Here is a 20,054-nt window from a genome sequence, read left to right as displayed (position 1 = left end):
TGGGAGATATTCTGTTTGTAGAGATCTAGATATATGTTCTTAGATGTGAGGCTGATTTTGTGGGTATTCAGAATCATTTGGTAGATATCCGACTAAATTCAGGGGACCAATTGAAATCAGATCCCCTAGTCCTCTCCATCTTTTCCCATCCCTATAGCATAAATTCTTAATGGAATTCCTATGTTATGTGATGGCATGTGATGTGTGTGTGTGATGGCATGTGTGATTTTGATACATCTTGCCATGGCTCTCCATAGAGACTAGTTGCTAGCAATGTATATGAATATCTGTTTCCTCACCCTCTTGCGAATGAACAGTGTGTTTTCAAAAATATATTATCAAACAGGTATAAAATGTTAACCAGTGTCAGCTTTCCCTTGCCCTCTACTTTCATTTTCAACTACTACAAAAAATAGTACCCAAAAGTCCTGGGTTCCCATTACCTAACTTCTCAATAATTCCCACCCTAGCATAATCATATTAGGTTATCCAAACTAGGAAATTGACATTGGCACAATACATTAATTAGTCTGCAGACCTGACATGAGTTTCATCAGTTTTATAGGTATTTGCTGTTTTGTGGGGATGGGAGTAATATCTTCATGTATAGTTCTGTGACACTTTATCACATGTATATATTTGTATATCTTCTTCCATCTTCAGGATACAGAGTTCTGCCATCCCCATGAAAAAACTTACTCTTATTCCCCTTTGTTGTAACCACCCCCTCACTAATAAAGTAGCCCACTGAAGTCCGTTTTTTATTTGCCCAGTATAGCTTTAATTTGTTTTCTTTTATAATAATTGAGATTGAATATCTCTATATGTTTAAGAATCACTTTTATTTCCTCTCCCCTTAACTGTCAGTTCCTTTACACATTATTTTTCTTCTGAGAAGCTGTTTTTTCTTTCTTTAGGGAAATTAGCTCCTTATGATATAAGATTAAAACCCACCAGTTTGCCATGTCTTTCCATAAGTGACTTAGCATTTATATCACATTCTCAATACAGATATTCTTCCTTGCTAATGAGTTTGATTTTTTAATATTTTGCAGACACTACAATAACTCTTGCAATAGTGGTGGACAAGTTGGCACCTCGACTGGCTCAGCTCAAGGTTCTGCATAAAGTATTTAGTACTGGAGTAGCAGAAGTTCCACCTGACACTCGAAATGTTGTTCGGGCATCTCACCTACTCAACACACTGTACAAGGCCATTCTCGAATATGACAATGTTGGAGAAGCCTCTGAGCAAACAGTATGTAAGACCTTCATCCTAAGTTGTATGACTCCATTCTGTTCAGCCGAAGGAGTGGTGGATAGCTTATTATAGCTCTTTGTAAAAATAGGGCTTAAATCATGCTGTGTCAGACAGCTGTTCAGCGTTTTTAAACACTGAAAAAAGAAAAAGTTAGTTTAAAAATTAGCTTCTAAATTCAAGGCTACAAGAAACCAGCTTCTTGGCTTTAATCACAGAGGTCGTGGGGAGGGTGCAACAAGGACAAAGGAAAACATAAAAGCTAGATTTGAAAAATAGCTAGCTGACTTACATAGATATTTGCAACAGCTCTTTTTTCAATAAAAATACAAATCTATTATATAAGGTATCTAGAGTAGTCAAATTTCATAGAAACAGAAAGAATGGTTCTGCCACACACTGGGGAGAGGAGAAAAGGGAAGATGTGTAATAGGTACAGAGTTTGGGTTTCTCAGCATATTGCCAGAGATCTGTTTTCACAACAATATAAATATACTTAACACTACTGAATTGCACACTTAAAAATGCTTAAGATAGTGTATTTTTGTGTTACTTTTTTTGGTCACAATTTTTAAAAAATTCAAGAGAATATAATCTAGAAAGCTGCATGTTTGTTTGGATACACATTTTAGGTCTTTCCTAGTTTATTGATATAACTGTTTTCTCACCATTTTGGTACTGCACTTCAGTATAAAACAGGTTGATTCCTTTCAGCTATGCAGTTTTTTTCCTACTGGGAACTACAGTAAAATGAAATCATTTCCTTATTCTTTTTAAGATTTTATTTATTTGTCAGAGAGAGAGCAGAAGCAGAGGGAGAAGGCAGGCAGAGGGAGAAGCAGACTCCCTAGCTGAGCAAGGAGCCTAATATGGAACTCGATCCCAGGACCCTGGGATCCTGACCTGAGCTAAAGGCAGTCGCTTAACTGACTGAGCTACCCAGGCATCTCTCATTTCCTCATTTTGGTAATAGCATACATTAGGTAGGGTAGCTGTATCTGATTTTGGATGATCCAGCTTAGAGCTGTTGTCCCTCTTTAACTTTCACTCTCAAAAGAATCCTGGTATGGACTACAGACAATGTGGTCATCTCATATTAGTTGAGTTTTCATAAGGATTTTATAGGGTATGTTTTGGATTTTTACTTTCTTAGTGTCAAAAAACAGAAATCCGGGGGCACCTGGGTGGCTCAGTGGGTTAAAGCCTCTGCCTTCGACTTGGGTCATGACCCCAGGGTCCTTGGATCGAGCCCCGAATCGGGCTCTCTGCTCAGCGGGGAGCCTGCTTCCTCCTCTCTCTCTCCACCTGCCTCTGCCTCCTTGTGATCTCTGTCAAATTAAAAAAAATTTTTAAAAAAACAGAAATCCGATCACTTTTTAAAAGGTGTTTCAGAGGGGTGCCTGGATGGCTCAGTTGGTTAAGCATCTGACTTGATTTTGGCTCAGGTCATAATCTCAGATTTGTTAAGATCAACCCCCCTCCCACTCCCATCAAGCCTCATGCTCTGCATGGAGCCTGCTCAGGATTCTCTCTCCCTCTCCGTATCTGCTCCCTCAAGCACATGCTCTCTCTCTTTCTCTCCCTCTCTTTAAAAAAAAAAAAAAAAAAGTGTATCAGAAATGTTTAAACTTCATTTTATCCAGAGACAAGGGAGTTCTGAGAATTGACTTTGTCCTCAGGTTTCACTGCTATTCTCTCTCTGGGTGGAAACAGTGCGACCCTACCTGCAGATTGTGGATGAGTGGATCGTGCATGGGCACCTATGTGACTGCGCAAGGGAGTTCATCATCCAGAGGTCAGGTCCCATGCACAGCTTGGGAAGTGTGGGGTCTGCTTGTACCTCTTTTCTCTCACAGGAAAATCATGCAATTTTGTTAGTTCAGGTAATACTGGGGGAGACCGGTGTGAGTGACAGAGCTGTGTTTTTCCCATAAACAAGTTCTTTTGCATTTTTATAGAAGATGTCAGGTACCAAAAAAAGTTCCAAATTTTAATGTCCGTTTACAGCTTTTCTTAGCAAATTCTTTTTTTTTTAAGTGGTAATGTGTTTATGGTTCGCTGGTACTATAAAAGGCACATTGCTTTCCATAGAATGAATTTAGGTGATATCAAATGGCTTCAACTAATTCCCATTATAAATTATCGATAGGATAAAAGATACGAAAATATTACAAAAAAAAATTATTTCTCCAAATTGGCTATGTTTTTTTGTTAACCTTCTTAATATAATATTAAATAAACCAATTATGGAAAATCATAATTTTTTATTATGATTTCCCCTTCAGTTCATTGATTTTTCTGAACAGAATCATACAAACTACAATGTGTAGAGCTCTCTTAACTCAGTTTTAAATTATGCAGTCTGTTTAGATATATGGTTTTTATGGATAGCTATCCATTTAATTTATCAGGAAGGAGAACATTAAGTCCTTACAGCTCTGAAAAGGTAACCCTGTTTATGCACTGCTCATATAAATTAGCAGACCTTCTCTGAGTCATGTCTGCCCTTATATTGTTTTTCATTGATTTTACATGATAATTTTTGCGAAAATGGGATTCTGGTTGTTCTTAAAGGGTGATGAGTGAGCACTGTTTCATTGTTAAAAGCAGTTCAGTTAAGAATCTATGTGGAGGGACGTCTGGGTGGCTCAGTTGATTAAGCATCTGCCTTTGGCTCAGGTCATGATCCCAGGGTCCTGGGATGGTCCTGCATCATGCTTCCTGCATAGCTGGGAGTCTGCTTCTCTCTCTGACTTCTGCTCCCCCTGCTTGTCCCCTCGCTGTCTCTCTGACAAATAAATAAAATCATTTTCTTAAAAAAAAAAAAATCTATGTTGAGGGCCACCTAGGTGGTTCAGTCAGTCAAATGTCCAACTCTTGATTTCAGCTCAGGTCTTAATCTCAGGATCTTGAGATCAAGCCCCATGTTGGACTCCATGCTGGGTGTGGAGCCTACATTAAAAAAAAAAAAAAAAAAAAATCTATGTAGAGAAAAAGAGCAGTCTAGAGATTATTTTTGTAAGAAATGACAAAATAGGTAAATTTTTATTCTACCTGTAAAGAGAATCAAAGTAATCATATTTTGTTTAATTTCAATTCAGGAAACTTTCTACTTAGTTAAATTTTACCTGTGCCATTCAGAGTATTTATCCACTTCTGTATTGAACTGAAGTCAAATAAAGCCTTTGCACCATTTGCCTGAAGATTGCTTCATTTTACTAATAATAGATATTACTGTGTTTTGGAATGTCTAGGCAATGTTCTCAGCTAGAACAGACATGTTGTTTTTATGGCAGAAAAGTTGAATTTTATAATTCTTTTGATTCTCTATAGAAACAAAAATGTTCCAGTAAATCACAGAGACTTTTGGTATGCAACTTATACACTATACAGCGTATCGGAAAAGACAGAAAATGAAGAAAAAATGAGTGATAATGCTAGTGCAAGTTCTGGCAGTGACCAGGGGCCCTCCAGCAGGCAGCATACCATGGTGTCCTTCCTCAAACCTGTCCTTAAGCAGATAATTATGGCTGGCAAGTCAATGCAGCTGCTGAAGAACCTGCAGTGTGTGGAGAGCACCGCATCCCAGGAGACAGCCAGAGGTAGCAGTATCCTTCTTCCTGTATCCCTCAGCATTCAGGCATCTGTTCTCTCTTTACTCTTGTCATCCTGAGATAGATAGTAATTATTTTGTAGTTTGAAAATTATCAAAGCCTTTTATTTTTGTGGAAATTGTGCCCTTGATCAAATTAGTGCTCCTGATTAAAAAGATTGTCCTCACTGGAAACTTTTAGCACTGTGTTTCAGAGGCAGTGATAATAAGTTCCACATACCAAATATCAAATTATACCAAAAATACTATATTAAGATAAAAATACTTAATATTTCTTAACATTACTTACTATTATATACCAGAACACAGTTCACTGTACATATTTTTTTATGTTTCAGATGCAGAAAGAAAAAGCTTATATACCCTGTTTCTGGAATCTGTACAGTCACGTCTTCGACATGGAGAAGATTCTACTGCACAGGTCCTCACTGAGCAGCAGGCAACCAAAGAGAACCTAATTAAGATGCAGTCCATTGCTGAAAGACATCTTGAACTGGATGATGTTCACGATCCACTCCTGGCAATTAACTTTGCAAGGTGATGCATACCTGCAAGATTTTGGATGACTGAAATAGAAATCTGTGCAGTTACTATTTAGTAACCATTTATTTCTGCCGGGTAGGGCTTTTCAACTAAAAATAAAAATCTTTGTAGCTTATCCTTTTTAATGAATGGAATGCAAGAAGACTTTGCATTCAATTTGGTCTCCTTGTTTGTTAAAGTCCACAGACTTTCATGTACCCTATATCTTTTGGGAGTTGCCGTTGCTCAAACAGAAGATATTTCTGAAAGTCTGGGTCGTGTGCAGGCATCAGATAAACACACACACACACACACACACATACCCTGCTTAAAATGCATCTTGGCCCTTAGCTGCTTTTAGGTGTATAGCCTAGTGAAGTAAATCATTTATGCCCACACAGCACCCTATTATCTAATGGCCATTTCACTGCCTGAGGCCAGTAGCTAAAAAAGACCTACCCAGTACTTGACCCTTAAGTACTTAAGGCAGAAGTGGCTGAAAAACTTTCATTGAAGGATATTTTGGGGGGAAAAGCTTCTTTCTGTAATAGTTGGTACTTTTAACACTAAATATAAAAATGGGACTCTGAAGTTTTGATTAAGGGAATTCTGTTGACAGCAGCTCATAAAAAGAGACTCACATTTTTTTCCTAAAGGTTGTATTTGGAACAGAGTGACTTTCATGAGAAGTTTGCTGGTGGAGATATATGTGTGGATAGATCATCAGAATCTGTGACGTGCCAGACTTTTGAGTTAACACTGAGATCTTGCCTCTATCCTCATATTGATAAGCAATACCTAGAGTGCTGTGGAAACCTCATGCGAACTCTAAAAAAAGATTACAGGTATAAGGGAGTAGTTTAAACTAGATAGCTTATTGTACTTTAAGAACAGTTGAAATTATTTTAAAACCTGTATTTCAAGTTAATCATTAATTTTAATTGAGTAGGAAATGGATATTTAGTAAATGGTTTTCTTTTGAGAGAATCAACTAGTCATCAGTGTTTCACACCATTATATTGCAAAATTTAATCCTTTGTATCTGAGACTCTGTCCTGAAAGTAATGCAGAAAAAGCTTGTTGCACAAAAATACCCATCAGAAAGTTTGCTGTGAGAGGGAAGAACATGAAATTACTTAGTAATGGATGACTAGTTCTTTAAATAAAAGCATATCCATGTCATGTATGAACTTTATAAAGTTCATGTTATAAATTATGTTTATCCAGAGTTTTAAATAATATAAAATGTTCTTAAAGCTTAAAAAGCAGAATATATAATATGGTGGGAACTATTTTTTTAATGCATAGAAAAAAAGACTGGAAAGAAAAACCCCAATTTTAACAATAGAAATTCTCTATGAATAGCAGGCTTTGGACTAACTTTAGTTTGTTTTACTTTTTTGACATTTCCTATACTTCTACAATGTTATAGAAAAGTAATTTATTTCTTTCTGACTATTAAAGGCAGCCATATGCTATTTTTTTTATTTTATAACTCTTTAAAAGTTGTTAATGTTTCTACTAAATGTTTTTACTAAAACATTTAATGTTTTACTAAAACAGTTACTGTTTTAGTAAACTAAAACAGTTTAATACTAAAACAGTTAATGTTTTTACTAAATGTAGAATGTAAACGTATTTTAAAACTAGTTTACAAAAATAGTTTACAAAAACTGGTACTTGTCCAGAGTTCTGTCTCATGAGTATAAGATCTTTCTGTCACTTATTTTCTCTCCATTTAGGTTGGTTGAGTACTTGCAGGCCATGAGGAATTTTTTCTTAATGGAAGGTGGAGATACCATGTATGACTTCTATACATCAATTTTTGATAAAATAAGAGAAAAGGAAACCTGGCAGAATGTGTCTTTTCTTAATGTCCAGCTTCAGGAAGCAGTAGGACAACGGTATCCTGAAGATAGTTCACGGTAAAATATAGGAGGCACCTTTTTATTTTAAATAATATAAAAATATCCATGTAGGGACGCCTGGGTGGCTCAGTTGGTTGGACGACTGCCTTCAGCTCAGGTCATGATCCTGGAGTCCCGGGATCGAGTCCTGCATCGGACTCCAAGCTCCATGGGGAGTCTGCTTCTCTCTCTGACCTTCTCCTCGTTCATGCTCTCTCTCACTGTCTCTCTCTCAAGTAAATAAATAAAATCTTTAAAAATATATATATATATCCATGTACAACAGATTCTGGGTTTTTTACATATGAATTTTTACATGTATGTATTTTCTTCTATGAATTTTTGTTCTATGAATTTTTACATATATTATTTAATCCTCACACTAACCTTATGAATTTTGCAGTATTCTTTTTCATAAAACCGAAGCAGAAGACAGCTAAATGATTTACCCACTAAGATGAGATTTTACTCACTAAGATGAGACCATGTAGGCTGTTAGGGTTTCATGGCCTCTCTCACAAGACTGGAGTCAGTGCTAGCCACTGGGTGTGGCACCTCTCTGTTCCACTGGCCTTGCCCTCCAGCCAGCTGTGCTGGCCTCCTTACATAGGAGTCTTAAGCGATGTTCTGAGACAATGAGTACAAAACCCTAAGGGCTTGCTGAGGCCTGAGCTCCAGGCTTTATAGACCTTCACTTCCACCACATGCTATTGGTCAAACCGAGTCACAGGTCAGGCCAGGTTTAGGAGTGGAAAATAAATTCCACCACTTACTGGACAGAGTTGCATGTTTTCAGACTCTTACGTCATCCTTAGTGGTCTAGTGGCTCTCTCTCAAGCTGTTAGGTCAGCTTATGCCCAGCTGTGGAGCTAATCAGCCCTGTCTCCCTATCAGTCTGCCTGCTGAACATTCAATCACCCAGGTCTATGGGCTGGTACCACCAGATCTTTGTGAAGCAGACTCATCTTCTACACTGCCTGGCAATCCTTTTTCCTTATCCATGTCCCTGCTCAGCTCTCTTACCTTGCTTCCTTTCTCGGCTCCCTCACTGGTCCTTCAAAATAGTAGTCAGAATAATTAACGTGATGTGACATTCTTTTCCTCACAGACATGCCAGGTTACCAAGCTACTACTTAGTGGATTTATTCCTTATTTATTATCTTTAATTCATGCATAAAAGCAGAATTTTTATCAGTTATGTGGTTAGTAAAAGCAAACTAACAGCTGAAGGAATTGGTGCCCAGCAACTTCCTAGGAAAAGTTGTTTTTCACTATCAGCTGAAATTCATGGATTTGTTATGTATAATGCCACAGTCTATTATAGTTTTTGGGTTTTTTTTGTTGCTCAGACTCGCATTTTTAGCCAGAGAGAACCCCTTCATATGACCCTAATAATTTCAGTCCTTACTTTCAGGACTAGACAGATGTACATGTTTGTCCTGTGCACCTTCTGCCTTAGGCCTGTACACCTCTCCCAGGAGCACTGGGCCCATCTATTTGGTGGCTTACAAAGCCTTTATCGGGTGCCAGAGTATTCATCAGTATTGGATTGTCAGTACTACTAGGTTTTCTCGGTGGAGAGTGAAATGAAATGTGTAGGAAAAGTAAATTAATCATAATTTCATATTGATATTTCTAGTTTATATTAAAGATTAGTTTTCACTTCTTTCTTTGTATTTCTTTTTTTTTTTTTTTTTTAGATTTTATTTATTTATTTGACAGAGAGAGAGATTACAAGTAGGCAGAGAGACAGGGAAGCAGGCTCCCCGCTGAGCAGAGAGCCCGATGTGGGGCTCCATCCCAGGACCCTGAGATCATGACCTGAGCTGAAGGCAGAGGCTTAATCCACTGAGCCGCCCAGGTGCCCCTCTTTGTATTTCTTGTCTTGAGTGCTTATTAACACACTGACATAACTAATGGTTTTTTAAATTCTATAATATGTAATAGTTCCAAAATAACCATAATAGCAACAAGCCCACTGAGAGTTTAAATCATTGTTTGTGATTGTTTTCTCTTCCTACACTGTCAAATCATCAGAATATTCTATTTCAAGGTCACTTGGAATAATTCTCCATGTGATTATGCCACCAATTTAACATAGGGTCAAGTTCATTTGTTTTAGTTTATTTTCTACTTTTAGGAACTGCTTTGTTTTGTTTTGTTTATTTCTTGATTCAATTTTGTTTCTTTTTTTTTTTTAAGATTTTATTTATTTATTTGACAGAGAGATATCACAAGCAGATGGAGAGGTAGGCAGAGAGAGAGAGAGGGAAGCAGGCTCTCTGCCGAGCAGAGAGCCCAATACGGGACTCGATCCCAGGACCCTGAGAACATGACCTGAGCCGAAGGCAGCGGCCTAACCCACTGAGCCACTCAGGCGCCCCAATTTTGTTTCTTAATTATGTAAGCAGCTGTGTATTTCCCAAGTTAAAATCATTGGTACAGTGGTACTTCTAGGAAGATCTATCTTCTGTTTTTGTTTCTGCCCTTTTTCTCCCTTTCCTTTAGGCAACTGTTGCATGTAATACAAAAGGTAACATGCATTGCCCACTCTGGCATCTTTATTTTTCTTACATTACTAATGTATCTCACACCCACTCCATTTATAAGCTAGAGAGCTTGTCCTTACTCCTTTACAGCTGACTGGCTTTCCACTGTATTCTTTCAATCAGTTGTTCTTTTGGTGGGCATTTGGGTTTCTGTTTTTCTGCTGTGCATATCTGCAATGACTGAGTAGTCTTGTACATCTCACTTCATATTTTTGCCAGTGTAACTTTGGAATATATTCCTAGAATGGGATTGCTGGGTAAAAGGGTAAATGTGTATATAATTCTGCTAGCTATTCCCAAATTTCTCTTCATATGGACTGTCTTATTTCTGATTCCCACCAGCAATGTGTAGAGTGGCTTTCTCCACAGCCTCACCAACAGAATAGGTTGTCAGACTTTTGGAATTTTACCAGTCTGATGAGAAACGGTGTCTCAGTATAGTTTTCATTTTAATCGTTCTACTAAGAGTGAGCTTTATCATCTTTCCATATGTTTATTTTTGAATTTTTTAATGTAAACTATCCATATCTTTTGCCACCATTTCTGTTAGTATCAGGTTACTGGTCTCTTATTCTCTCCATTTTTAGAAGCTGTTTATATTATATATGTTTTCCCAGTTAGACATTTGTCCTTCCATTCTGCTTATGGTATAATAATTTGTTGTTGTTTTGTGATACAGATTTTTTTGTTGTTGTTTTGTGAAACAGATACAGATTTTTGTGATACAGATTTTGTGATACAGATCACAGATTTGTGATACAGAAAACTTACCAGTCTTTTCTCTTACTACTTTTAGGGTTAGAGTTAAGAAAGTTTTACCTGCGGTACCTGGTGGCTCAGTTGGTTAGGCAGCATGACCTGCCTTCAGCTCAGGTCATGATCCTGGAGGTTGAGGATCGAGTCCCACATCAGATTCCCTGCTCAGCGGGGAGTCTGCTTCTCCCTCTCACCTCTCCCGTCTCATGGTCTCTCTCTCATTCTCTCTCTCTCTCAAATAAATAAATAAAATCTTTTAAAAAAAAGTTTTACTTTTTCCCAGGTTACAAAGAAATTCACCCATCTTTTCTTCTGATACTTGAATAGATTGTTTTTACATTTGATATTGATCCATTTGGAATTTATCCAGCTAAAAACATAAGAAATAGATCTAGTTTTATCTTTTTCTAAATGACTGATTAGTTCCCATCACTTATTTCTTTTCTTTTCCCATCACTTATTTCTTTAAAAAAAAATCCATCTTTCCTGCATTTATTTGACATGCCCCTTTATCATAAAATTTTCATATGTACTTGAATATCTTTCTAGATTTTCCATTCTATTTCCCTGTTTTATTTATTGATGTGCTGATAACATCCTGTTTTAATAATAGAGCTTTTTTGGCTATTCTTGTTTATTTTTCCAAATGTACTTTATTGTCAACTTGTCTGGCTCCACCAAAACAAAAACTCTGATGGTATTTTTATTGAGATTGCATTCTATTCCTAGATTAATTCAGGAGAAGTGAGCCACCCCTTCCGCTGTGGCTTGCGTATGTTGTAAGCAGCAATCTGCATCCTCAGGCTTGCTGTCTGGCCCTCCAGTCTCCCTCTCAATTCCAGCATCAGTGCCAATGCTGCTCCCCTGCCCTGCCTAGAATCCCTGCCTTACAACCCTTCTACATCCCTCTTGCTCTTTCTGTAATCTCTCTCTGGGCCTCGTGCTTCCCACCTGCCTTTGGCACAGCCTCAGTACTCCTGCCTGGGACTTCCAGTCCCTGTTAATGGCTTTAGTGACCCCTTACGCACCATCAGTACCTTTAGCCCTGGTGCCAGCACAGGCAGCAGCTTGTGGCTACACTCAGATGCCATGTTTCCAAAACTGAGCTCATCACTGTCAAGCACTATTGTTCATCCCAATACCCAAAAGCAGTGTGGCTTACCCTAGATTCCTTCCTCTGTCTTAGCTCCCACATCTCCCTGGTTGTTCAGTTCTGCCTCCTAGGTAACATTTCCCCTTACTGCTCAGTGCTCACTCAAGAGCTCATCCCTGACATCTCCTGTCTCTGTGTCTCAGCTTCACTCCCTTCCATTTGACCCAGACAGGGCCACCAGAGTGACTACAGTGTTACGGCAACTCGTTCCACCAGCTGTATTCAGGCTCATTGGCTCCTTGTAACAGATGGGCTGAGCTTCTTCTCATGAGAGGGCAAGTTTTACTATCTGGTTCATTTCCCAGCCTCAATTCTAGTATGTGTACACATACAGACACATCATATTCTCCTACCAAACTTTTCATTTCAGGAATTTGGAATATTTCTGGTTTGCTGAAGAGCTTTACTTGCCCTGATTCATAGCTTCCTCCAGTTTTATGCTCTTCTATTTGCATGGCCTGGCAACGGTCTGTTCTCCTACAAAGTCCTGCTTGGCCTGCATTGGTGCAGCACTGTGTGTCTGCTCTGGGATTTTCTCTGGGATTGACTTTCTTTCACCTTTTGGCATGATGACTGACAAATAAGGTATTCTGTAAGTGCCTACTAAGTATGCAGTGGAGGCACATAACTTACAAGCTAAAAAGAAATACTAACTAGTGCCTGTGACATGGAATGAACTGACTAATTTATAAGTAACACACTGTGCTTTCCATCTCTGGTTGTAAGGCTGCCTCCCCACCTCTGTGTTACACTTAAAACTTCCATGGTCCGCATCCTGGTTTCATCACGTGTTATTGTGGGAAAGTTACATCATTTCCCAGTCCACTTACAGGACTACTGTGAGAATTAAATGAATAAGGGCAGTGCCCATGTGGCACCTGGTGCAAAGATGTTTCCATGCACATTTGTTGCTTCTTTCTTTTGAGAGTCACATTCAAACCAGTGTTAGTAAAGAGTAGGTAAAGCAGTGTGTATAATACACCTTTGCTTTAGGCCCCACTGCTGTCGACGGACTTGAACACATTGTCCAAGGCAACGAGAGCGGTCTCCCTCTACTGCCCTGTTGCCTGAATTTTATCTGAATTAAGCACCCAGCCTGTTACCATTATATCTTCTTCCCTGAGAGCATCTTTTTTCCTAACTTACTACATATAAGTATCTCTTCTATTTCACAGCTAAACCCATTATTAAAAAACTTTGCTCCACTTTTTTTTATACTAACATAAATAATACATTTTATTTTTTTAAGTCATAGAGATTTTTTTTTATTTTTTTTTTTTAAATTTATTTTCAGCATAACAGTATTCATTATTTTTTCACTACACCCAGTGCTCCATGCAATCCATGCCCTCTATAATACCCACCACCTGGTACCCCAACCTCCCACCCCCCCCACCACTTCAAACCCCTCAGATTGTTTTTCAGAGTCCATAGTATCTCATGGTTTACCTCCGCTTCCAATTTCCCCCAACTCCCTTCTCCTCTCTAACTCCCTATGTCCTCCATATTATTTGTTATGCTCCACAAATAAGTGAAACCATATGATAATTGACTCTCTCTGCTTGACTTATTTCACTCAGCATAATCTCTTCCAGTCCCGTCCATGTTGCTACAAAAGTTGCGTATTCATCCTTTCTGATGGAGGCATAATACTCCATAGTGTATATGGACCACATCTTCCCTATCCATTCATCCGTTGAAGGGCATCTTGGTTCTTTCCACAATTGGTGACTGTGGCCATTGCTGCTGTAAACATTGGGGTACAGATGGCCCTTCTTTTCATGACATCTGTATCTTTGGGGTAAATACCCAGGAGTGCAATGGCAGGGTCATAGGGAAGTTCTGTTTTTAATTTCTTGAGGAATCTCCACACTGTTCTCCAAAGAGGCGGCACCAACTTGCATTCCCACCAGCAGTGGAAGAGGGTTCCCCTTTCTCCACATCTCCTCCAACACATGTTGTTTCCTGTCTTGCTAATTTTGGCCATTCTAACGGGTGTAAGGTGATATCTCAATGTGGTTTTAATTTGAATCTCCCTGAGGGCTAGTGATGATGAACATTTTTTCATGTGTCTGATAGCCATTTGTATGTCTTGATTGCAGAGGTGTCTGTCCATATCTTCTGCCCATTTTTTGAATGATTGTCTGTTTCGTGTGTGTTGAGTTTGAGGAGTTCATTATAGATCCTGGATATCAACTTTTTGTCTATACTGTCATTTGCAAATATCTTCCCCCATTCCATGGGTTGCCTCTTTGTTTTGTTGACTGTTTCCTTGGCTGTGCAGAAGCTTTTAATTTTGATGAAGTCCCAAAAGTTTATTTTCGCTTTTGTTTCCTTTGCCTTTGGAGACATATCTTGAAAGAAATTGCTGTGGCTCATATCAAAGAGATTACTGCCTATGTTCTCCGCTAGGATTCTGATGGATTCCTGTCTCACATTGAGGGCCTTTATCCATTTGAGTTTATCTTTGTGTACGGTGTAAGAGAATGGTTGAGTTTCATTCTTCTACATACAGCTGTCCAGTTTTCCCAGCACCATTTTTTTTTAAAGATTTTATTTATTTATTTGACAGAGAGAAATCACAAATACACTAAGAGGCAGGCAGAGAGAGAGAGAAGGAAGCAGGCTCCCTGCTGAGCAGAGAGCCCAATGCGGGACTCGATCCCAGGACCCCGAGATCATGACCTGAGCCGAAGGCAGCGGCTTAACCCACCGAGCCACCCAGGCGCCCCCCAGCACCATTTATTGAAGAGACATTTTTCCACTGTATATTTTTCCTGTTTTGTCGAAGATTATTTGACCATAGAGTTGAGGGTCCATATCTGGGCTCTCTGCTCTGTTCCACTGGTCTATGTGTCTGTTTTTATGCCAGTACCATGCTGTCTTGATGATCACAGCTTTGTAGTAAAGCTTGAAATCAGGTAATGTGATGCCCCCCGTTTTAGTTTTGTTTTTCAACATTTCCTTAGCGATTCGGGGTCTCTTCTGATTCCATACAAATTTTTGGATTATTTGCTCGAGCTCTTTGAAGAATACCAGTGGAATTTTGATCGGAATAGCTTTAAAAGTATAGATTGCTCTAGGCAGTATAGACATTTTAACAATGTTTATTCTTCTGATCCAAGAGCATGGAATGGTCTTCCATCTTTTTGTGTCTTCTTCAATTTCTTTCATGAGTATTCTGTAGTTCCTCGAGTACAGATCCTTTACCTCTTTGGTTAGGTTTATTCCCAGGTATCTTATGGTTCTTGGTGCTATAGTAAATGGAATCAATTCTCTAATTTCCCTTTCTGTATTTTCATTATTAGTGTATAAGAAAGCCACTGATTTCTGTACATTGACTTTGTATCCTGCCACGTTGCTGAATTGCTGTAGGAGTTCTAGTAGTTTGGGGGTGGAGTCTTGGGTTTTCCATATAAAGAATCATGTTATCAGCGAAGAGAGAGAGTTTGACTTCTTCATTGCCAATTTGGATACCTTCTATTTCTCTTTGTTGTCTGATTGCTGTTGCTAGGACTTCTAATACCATGTTGAACAAGAGTGGTGAAAGTGGGCATCATTGTCTTGTTCCAGATCTCAATGGGAAGGCTGCAAGCTTTTTCCCATTGAGGATGATATTTGCTGTGTGTTTTTCATAGATAGATTTGATGAAGTTCAGGAATGTCCCCTCTATCCCTGTACTTTGAAGGGTTTTAACCAAGAACGGATGCTGGATTTTGTCAATTGCTTTTTCTGCATCAATTGAGAGGACCATGTTCTCTCTTCTCATATTAATTTGTTGTATCACATTGATTGATTTGCGAATGTTGAGCCATCCTTGTAGCCCAGGGATGAATCCCACCTGGTCATGGTGGATAATCTTTTTAATGTGCTGTTGGATCCTGTTGGCTAGGATCTTGTTGAGAATTTTAGCATCCATATTCATCAGTGATATTGGTCTAAAACTCTCCTTTTTGGTAGGGTCTTTGCCTGGTTTGGGGATCAGGGTAATGCTGGCTCATAGAAAGAGTCTCAAAGTTTTCCTTCTGCTTCAATTTATTGAAACAGCTTCAGGAGAATAGGTGTTATTTCTTCTTTGAACGTTTGGTAGAATTCCCCAGAGAAATCGTCAGGTCCTGGGCTCTTGTTTTTTGGGAGGTTTTTGATCACTGCTTCAATCTCGTTACTAGATATCTAGTAGAATAGGTTGTCAGTTTCTTCCTGGTTCAGTTTTGGGAGTTTATAGTTTTCCAGGAATGCATCCATTTCATCTAGGTTGCTAAGCTTATTGGCATATAACTGTTGATAATAACTTCTGATGATTATTTCTACTTCCTTGGTGTTCATTGTGATCTCTCCCTTTTCATTCATAATTTTATGAATTTGGGCTTTTTCTCTTTTCTTTTGGATTAGTGTGGCCAATGGTTTATCGACCTTATTGATTCTTTCAAAAAACCAGCTTCTAGTTTCATTGATACATTCTACTGTATCTGGTTTCTATCTCATTGATCTCAGCTCTAATCTTGATTATTTCCCTTCTTATGTGTGGAGTTGGTTTGATTTGTTGTTGATTCTCCACTTATTTAAGGTGTAGAGACCGCTGCTGTGTTCTGAATTTTCCATTTTTTTGAGGGAGGCTTGGATGGCTATGTATTTCCCCCTTAGGACCGCCTTTGCTGTATCCCATAGGTTTTGAACCGAAGTGTCTTCATTCTCATTGGTTTCCATGAATTGTTTCAGTTCTTCTTTGATCTCCTGGTTGATCCAAGCATTCTTAAGCAAGGTGGTCTTTAGCTTCCAGGGGTTTGAGTTCCTTCCGAACTTTTCCTTGTGATTGAGCTTGAGTTTCAAAGCATTGTGATCTGAGAATATGCAGGGAATAATCTCAGTCTTTTGGTATCAGTTGAGTCCTGATATGTGACCCAGTATGTGGTCTATTCTTGAGAAGGTTCCATGTGCACTTGAGAAGAAGGAGTATTCTGTTGTTTTAGGGTGGAATGTTCTATATATATCTGAGGTCCATCTGCTCCAATGTGTCATTCAATGCTCTTGTTTCTTTATTGATTTTCTGCTTCGATGATCTGTCTATTTCTGAGAGAGGCATGTTAAGATTTCCTACTATTAGTGTATTCATATCAATATCACTCTTTATCTTGATTAACAGTTTTCTTATGTAATTGGCTGCTCCCATATTGGGGACATAGATATTTACAATTGTAGATCATCTTGGTGGATAGTCCCTTTCAGAATGATGTAGTGTCCTTCTGTATCTCTGACTACAGTCTTTAGTTTAAAATCTAATTTATCTGATATGAGAATCGCTACCCCAGCCTTCTTTTGAGGCCCATTGGCATGAAAGATGTTTCTCCATCCCTTCACTTTCAGTCTGGGTGTATCTTTAGGTTCAAAATGGGTCTGTCGTAGACAACATATGGATGGGTCCTGTCGTTTGATCCAATCTGCAACCCTGTGTCATTTTGTGGGTGCATTTAGGCCGTTCATATTCGGAGTGATTATTGATAGATACGTTTTTATTGACATCGTGTTACCTTTGAAGTCTTTCTTTCTGTAGATTATTTCTATATTTCTGTTCAATGCTATTCTTAGGATTTTTCCTCTTTTATAGAACCCCCCCCCCCTTAATATTTCCTGCAGTGTCGGCTTGGTGGTTACATAGTCTTTTAAGCCTTTCTAGTCTTCGAAACTCTTTATCTCTCCATCCATTTTGAATATCAGTCTTGCTGGATCAATTATTTTTGGCTGCATGTTCTTCTCATTTAGTGCCCTGAATATATCTTGCCAGCCCTTTCTGGCTTGCCAGGTCTCTGTGGACAGGTCTGACGTCATTCTGATAGGCTTTCCTCTTTAAGTAAGGAGCCTCTTTATCCTAGCAGCTTTCAAGAGATTATATCTACAATTATGATTCCTCAATTTGACTATCAGGTGTCTTGATGTTTTTTTGGGATCTTTAATCTTGGGTGGAGACTGTTCGGCCTCTAGTACATGAACGCTGGTTCCATTTGCGAGTTTGGGAAAATTTTCATGAAGAACTTGCTCCACTATATCTTCTAGACTTCTTTCTTTCTTCTCTCCTTCAGGGATTCCAATAATTCTGACATTGGAATGTTTCATGGCATCATTTATTTCCCTGATTCTGTTTTCGTGGTTTCTAAGCTGTTTGTTCCAGGCTTCCTCCTGGTGCTTTCTCTCTATCTGTTTGTCCTCCAGATCACTAATTCTGTCTTCTGTCTCAGTTACCCTAGCTTTGAGAGAATTTATTATATTGGAACTCATTGAGAGCATTGTGAACCTCCTCCCTGGTAGCTTTAAGCTCCGCCCTAACATTGTCAACATCATCTCTCATCTCTTTCAGCTCGGCCCTAATCAATTCCTTTTTGTCATCCATGGCCTTCTCCAACTAGCTATTTCCTGGATAATTGTTAGCCTGAATTCTCTTTCCGACATATTGTCTATATTGACAGCCATTAGCTCTGTTGCAGAAGGTCCATCCTCTGTATTTTTCTTCTGTTGGACCTTCCTCCTCCTAGTCATTTTGGTGGGAGATGACTGAACAGATGTAGCTGGATGTATTGACCGTGGTGCAGTCAAGGTGCACCCTGGAACACTTCTGAGCAATCGGGATTCCCCACCCAAATGAGAGACAAAAGAAAAGAAAAAAAGAGAGAGAGAGAGAGACAGGAAAGAAAGGGAAGATGAAAGAGAAGGTTCAGCCCAAATGGGCCCCAAGGTAAGATTTATGAAGTAGACAAACAAAAAGACTTATAAAAGTATATGACAAGAGAAAAAAAAAAAATATATATATATATATATATGTGCAAATAAAGGAAGAACCTCGTCAAAAAGAACCCCAAGTGTAAAATTTTTATGCTATCAGGACAAACACAAAAACACAGAAACACTGATGGAAGAAAAAGATGAGAGAGTGGTTATAAATTCTCAGTGTGGGCGAGGAAGGTTTTTTTTTTATTCTTTCTGGATGTATCTTGATATCTTTGTTAAAGGACTCAACTTTCCTAAGATAAAGGGCGATTAAAAATTGGTTTACCTATTGGGGTAGTATTGATTGGGGAAAGGGAATTACTTTGAAGTTTAATTCTATATGAATATTAGAAAATAAAAATAAAAATAAATAAACTAGACTAAACTGAACTAAAATTTTTAAAAAAGGAATTCAAAAAATAGAAATGCAAAAGAAAAACCTAAGTGTATGTATCAAAAAGTTCAGGTTAGAAGATTATTATGGAATTTGAGGTACTGGACATCTCACTGTGATGGTAAATAGGTTAAAAAAATTATCTATAAAAAAAAAAAATGAACCAGAATAGTGGGAACGAGTAAAAAATAAAAGTTTTCCTATGAAGTAGTGTTTGTTCTTTTGTAGTCCTTTTTTTTCTTTTCTCTCTCTTTTTTTTTTTTTTCTTTCTTGTTTTGTTTTCTGGGGGAGGGGCCTGCCACGTGGGTTTTCAGTCAATGATGTTCCCTGAGTTAAGTCCTCCCGCCCCCCTCAAGGGGGTGGCTCTGAGGAAACTGTTTTTTTCCAGCTTTTGTTCTCTGGTGGTTTTTATGTTTGTTCACTTTTTTTTTTCTCTCACCTTGACCGCTTTTGATGGTTTTTGTAGTTTGAGGAAAACAAAGTGCACCCTGACCTCCCTCTCAGAGAGAAGCCTCAGTCTGGCTGCAGAGCCCAAATAAGTTCCCCCTTGGCTGCTGGCAGAGCAGGTTCCAAGTCACGGTCCCTGGGGATGCAGGATCTTTTGCTTGTACCCAAAGCCATGGCAGTGGCGGCTGTCTGGGAAGCTCCAGACCGCCAGAGAGGTTCCATGCAGTGATCACCGACTGAGATTTTCCTGCTGGCCGGCTGGGAGTGCCCGGTCTTTCTGGGTCTAAGAGTGCCCGGCTGCGCACCAATTTCAGGGGAGGCTGTGGGTCATGCGCAGAACTCAGGCTCTGAGAATGGGGCCCAGGTCTGAAAGCATCAGGGTGGGCCTTCGTGCACCTCTCTGGGGGGAGAGTTTGGTGTACACGTCTTAGGCTCTGAAACAATGGTGTGTATCAAAGGGCGCCAGCTTTTGTACCTCTTTCAGGGGAGGATGTGGGGCGTGAGTATCCCAGGCTCTATAGCAGGGCTCCCGTGTTCTGCCATCCGGCGTGGCTCCCATCCCCTCACAGGAGCCGGACCCCATGCATCCTCGGGTGTGCTAGTGGCTTAGGGACCAAGACCTGGTTTCTCCACTGCACTCTTTCTGGCTCAGCGCCAGGGGTGGCTGTCCTGGGACCTGGGACTTAAAATAAGCCC

General features: G+C 39.2%; 1 protein-coding gene across 3 annotated transcripts in view; it reads left to right on the top strand.

Moving 5' to 3' along the window:
* The window catches only part of TUBGCP5 (tubulin gamma complex component 5), a 113,931-nt gene that overhangs the window by 74,731 nt on the left and 19,146 nt on the right, over positions 1-20,054 (top strand). For all 3 annotated transcript variants that reach the window (XM_059180267.1, XM_059180268.1, XM_059180266.1), the window contains 6 exons: positions 1,056-1,258; positions 2,938-3,053; positions 4,592-4,860; positions 5,210-5,408; positions 6,050-6,238; positions 7,136-7,318. In XM_059180267.1, the coding sequence (XP_059036250.1) occupies positions 1,056-1,258; positions 2,938-3,053; positions 4,592-4,860; positions 5,210-5,408; positions 6,050-6,238; positions 7,136-7,318 (1,159 nt within the window). The remainder of the gene's footprint in view (positions 1-1,055; positions 1,259-2,937; positions 3,054-4,591; positions 4,861-5,209; positions 5,409-6,049; positions 6,239-7,135; positions 7,319-20,054) is intronic.

Source organism: Mustela lutreola, chromosome 7, assembly GCF_030435805.1.
Source record: "Mustela lutreola isolate mMusLut2 chromosome 7, mMusLut2.pri, whole genome shotgun sequence".
Lineage (NCBI taxonomy): Eukaryota > Metazoa > Chordata > Mammalia > Carnivora > Mustelidae > Mustela > Mustela lutreola.
This window is presented reverse-complemented; position numbering and strand designations above follow the sequence as displayed.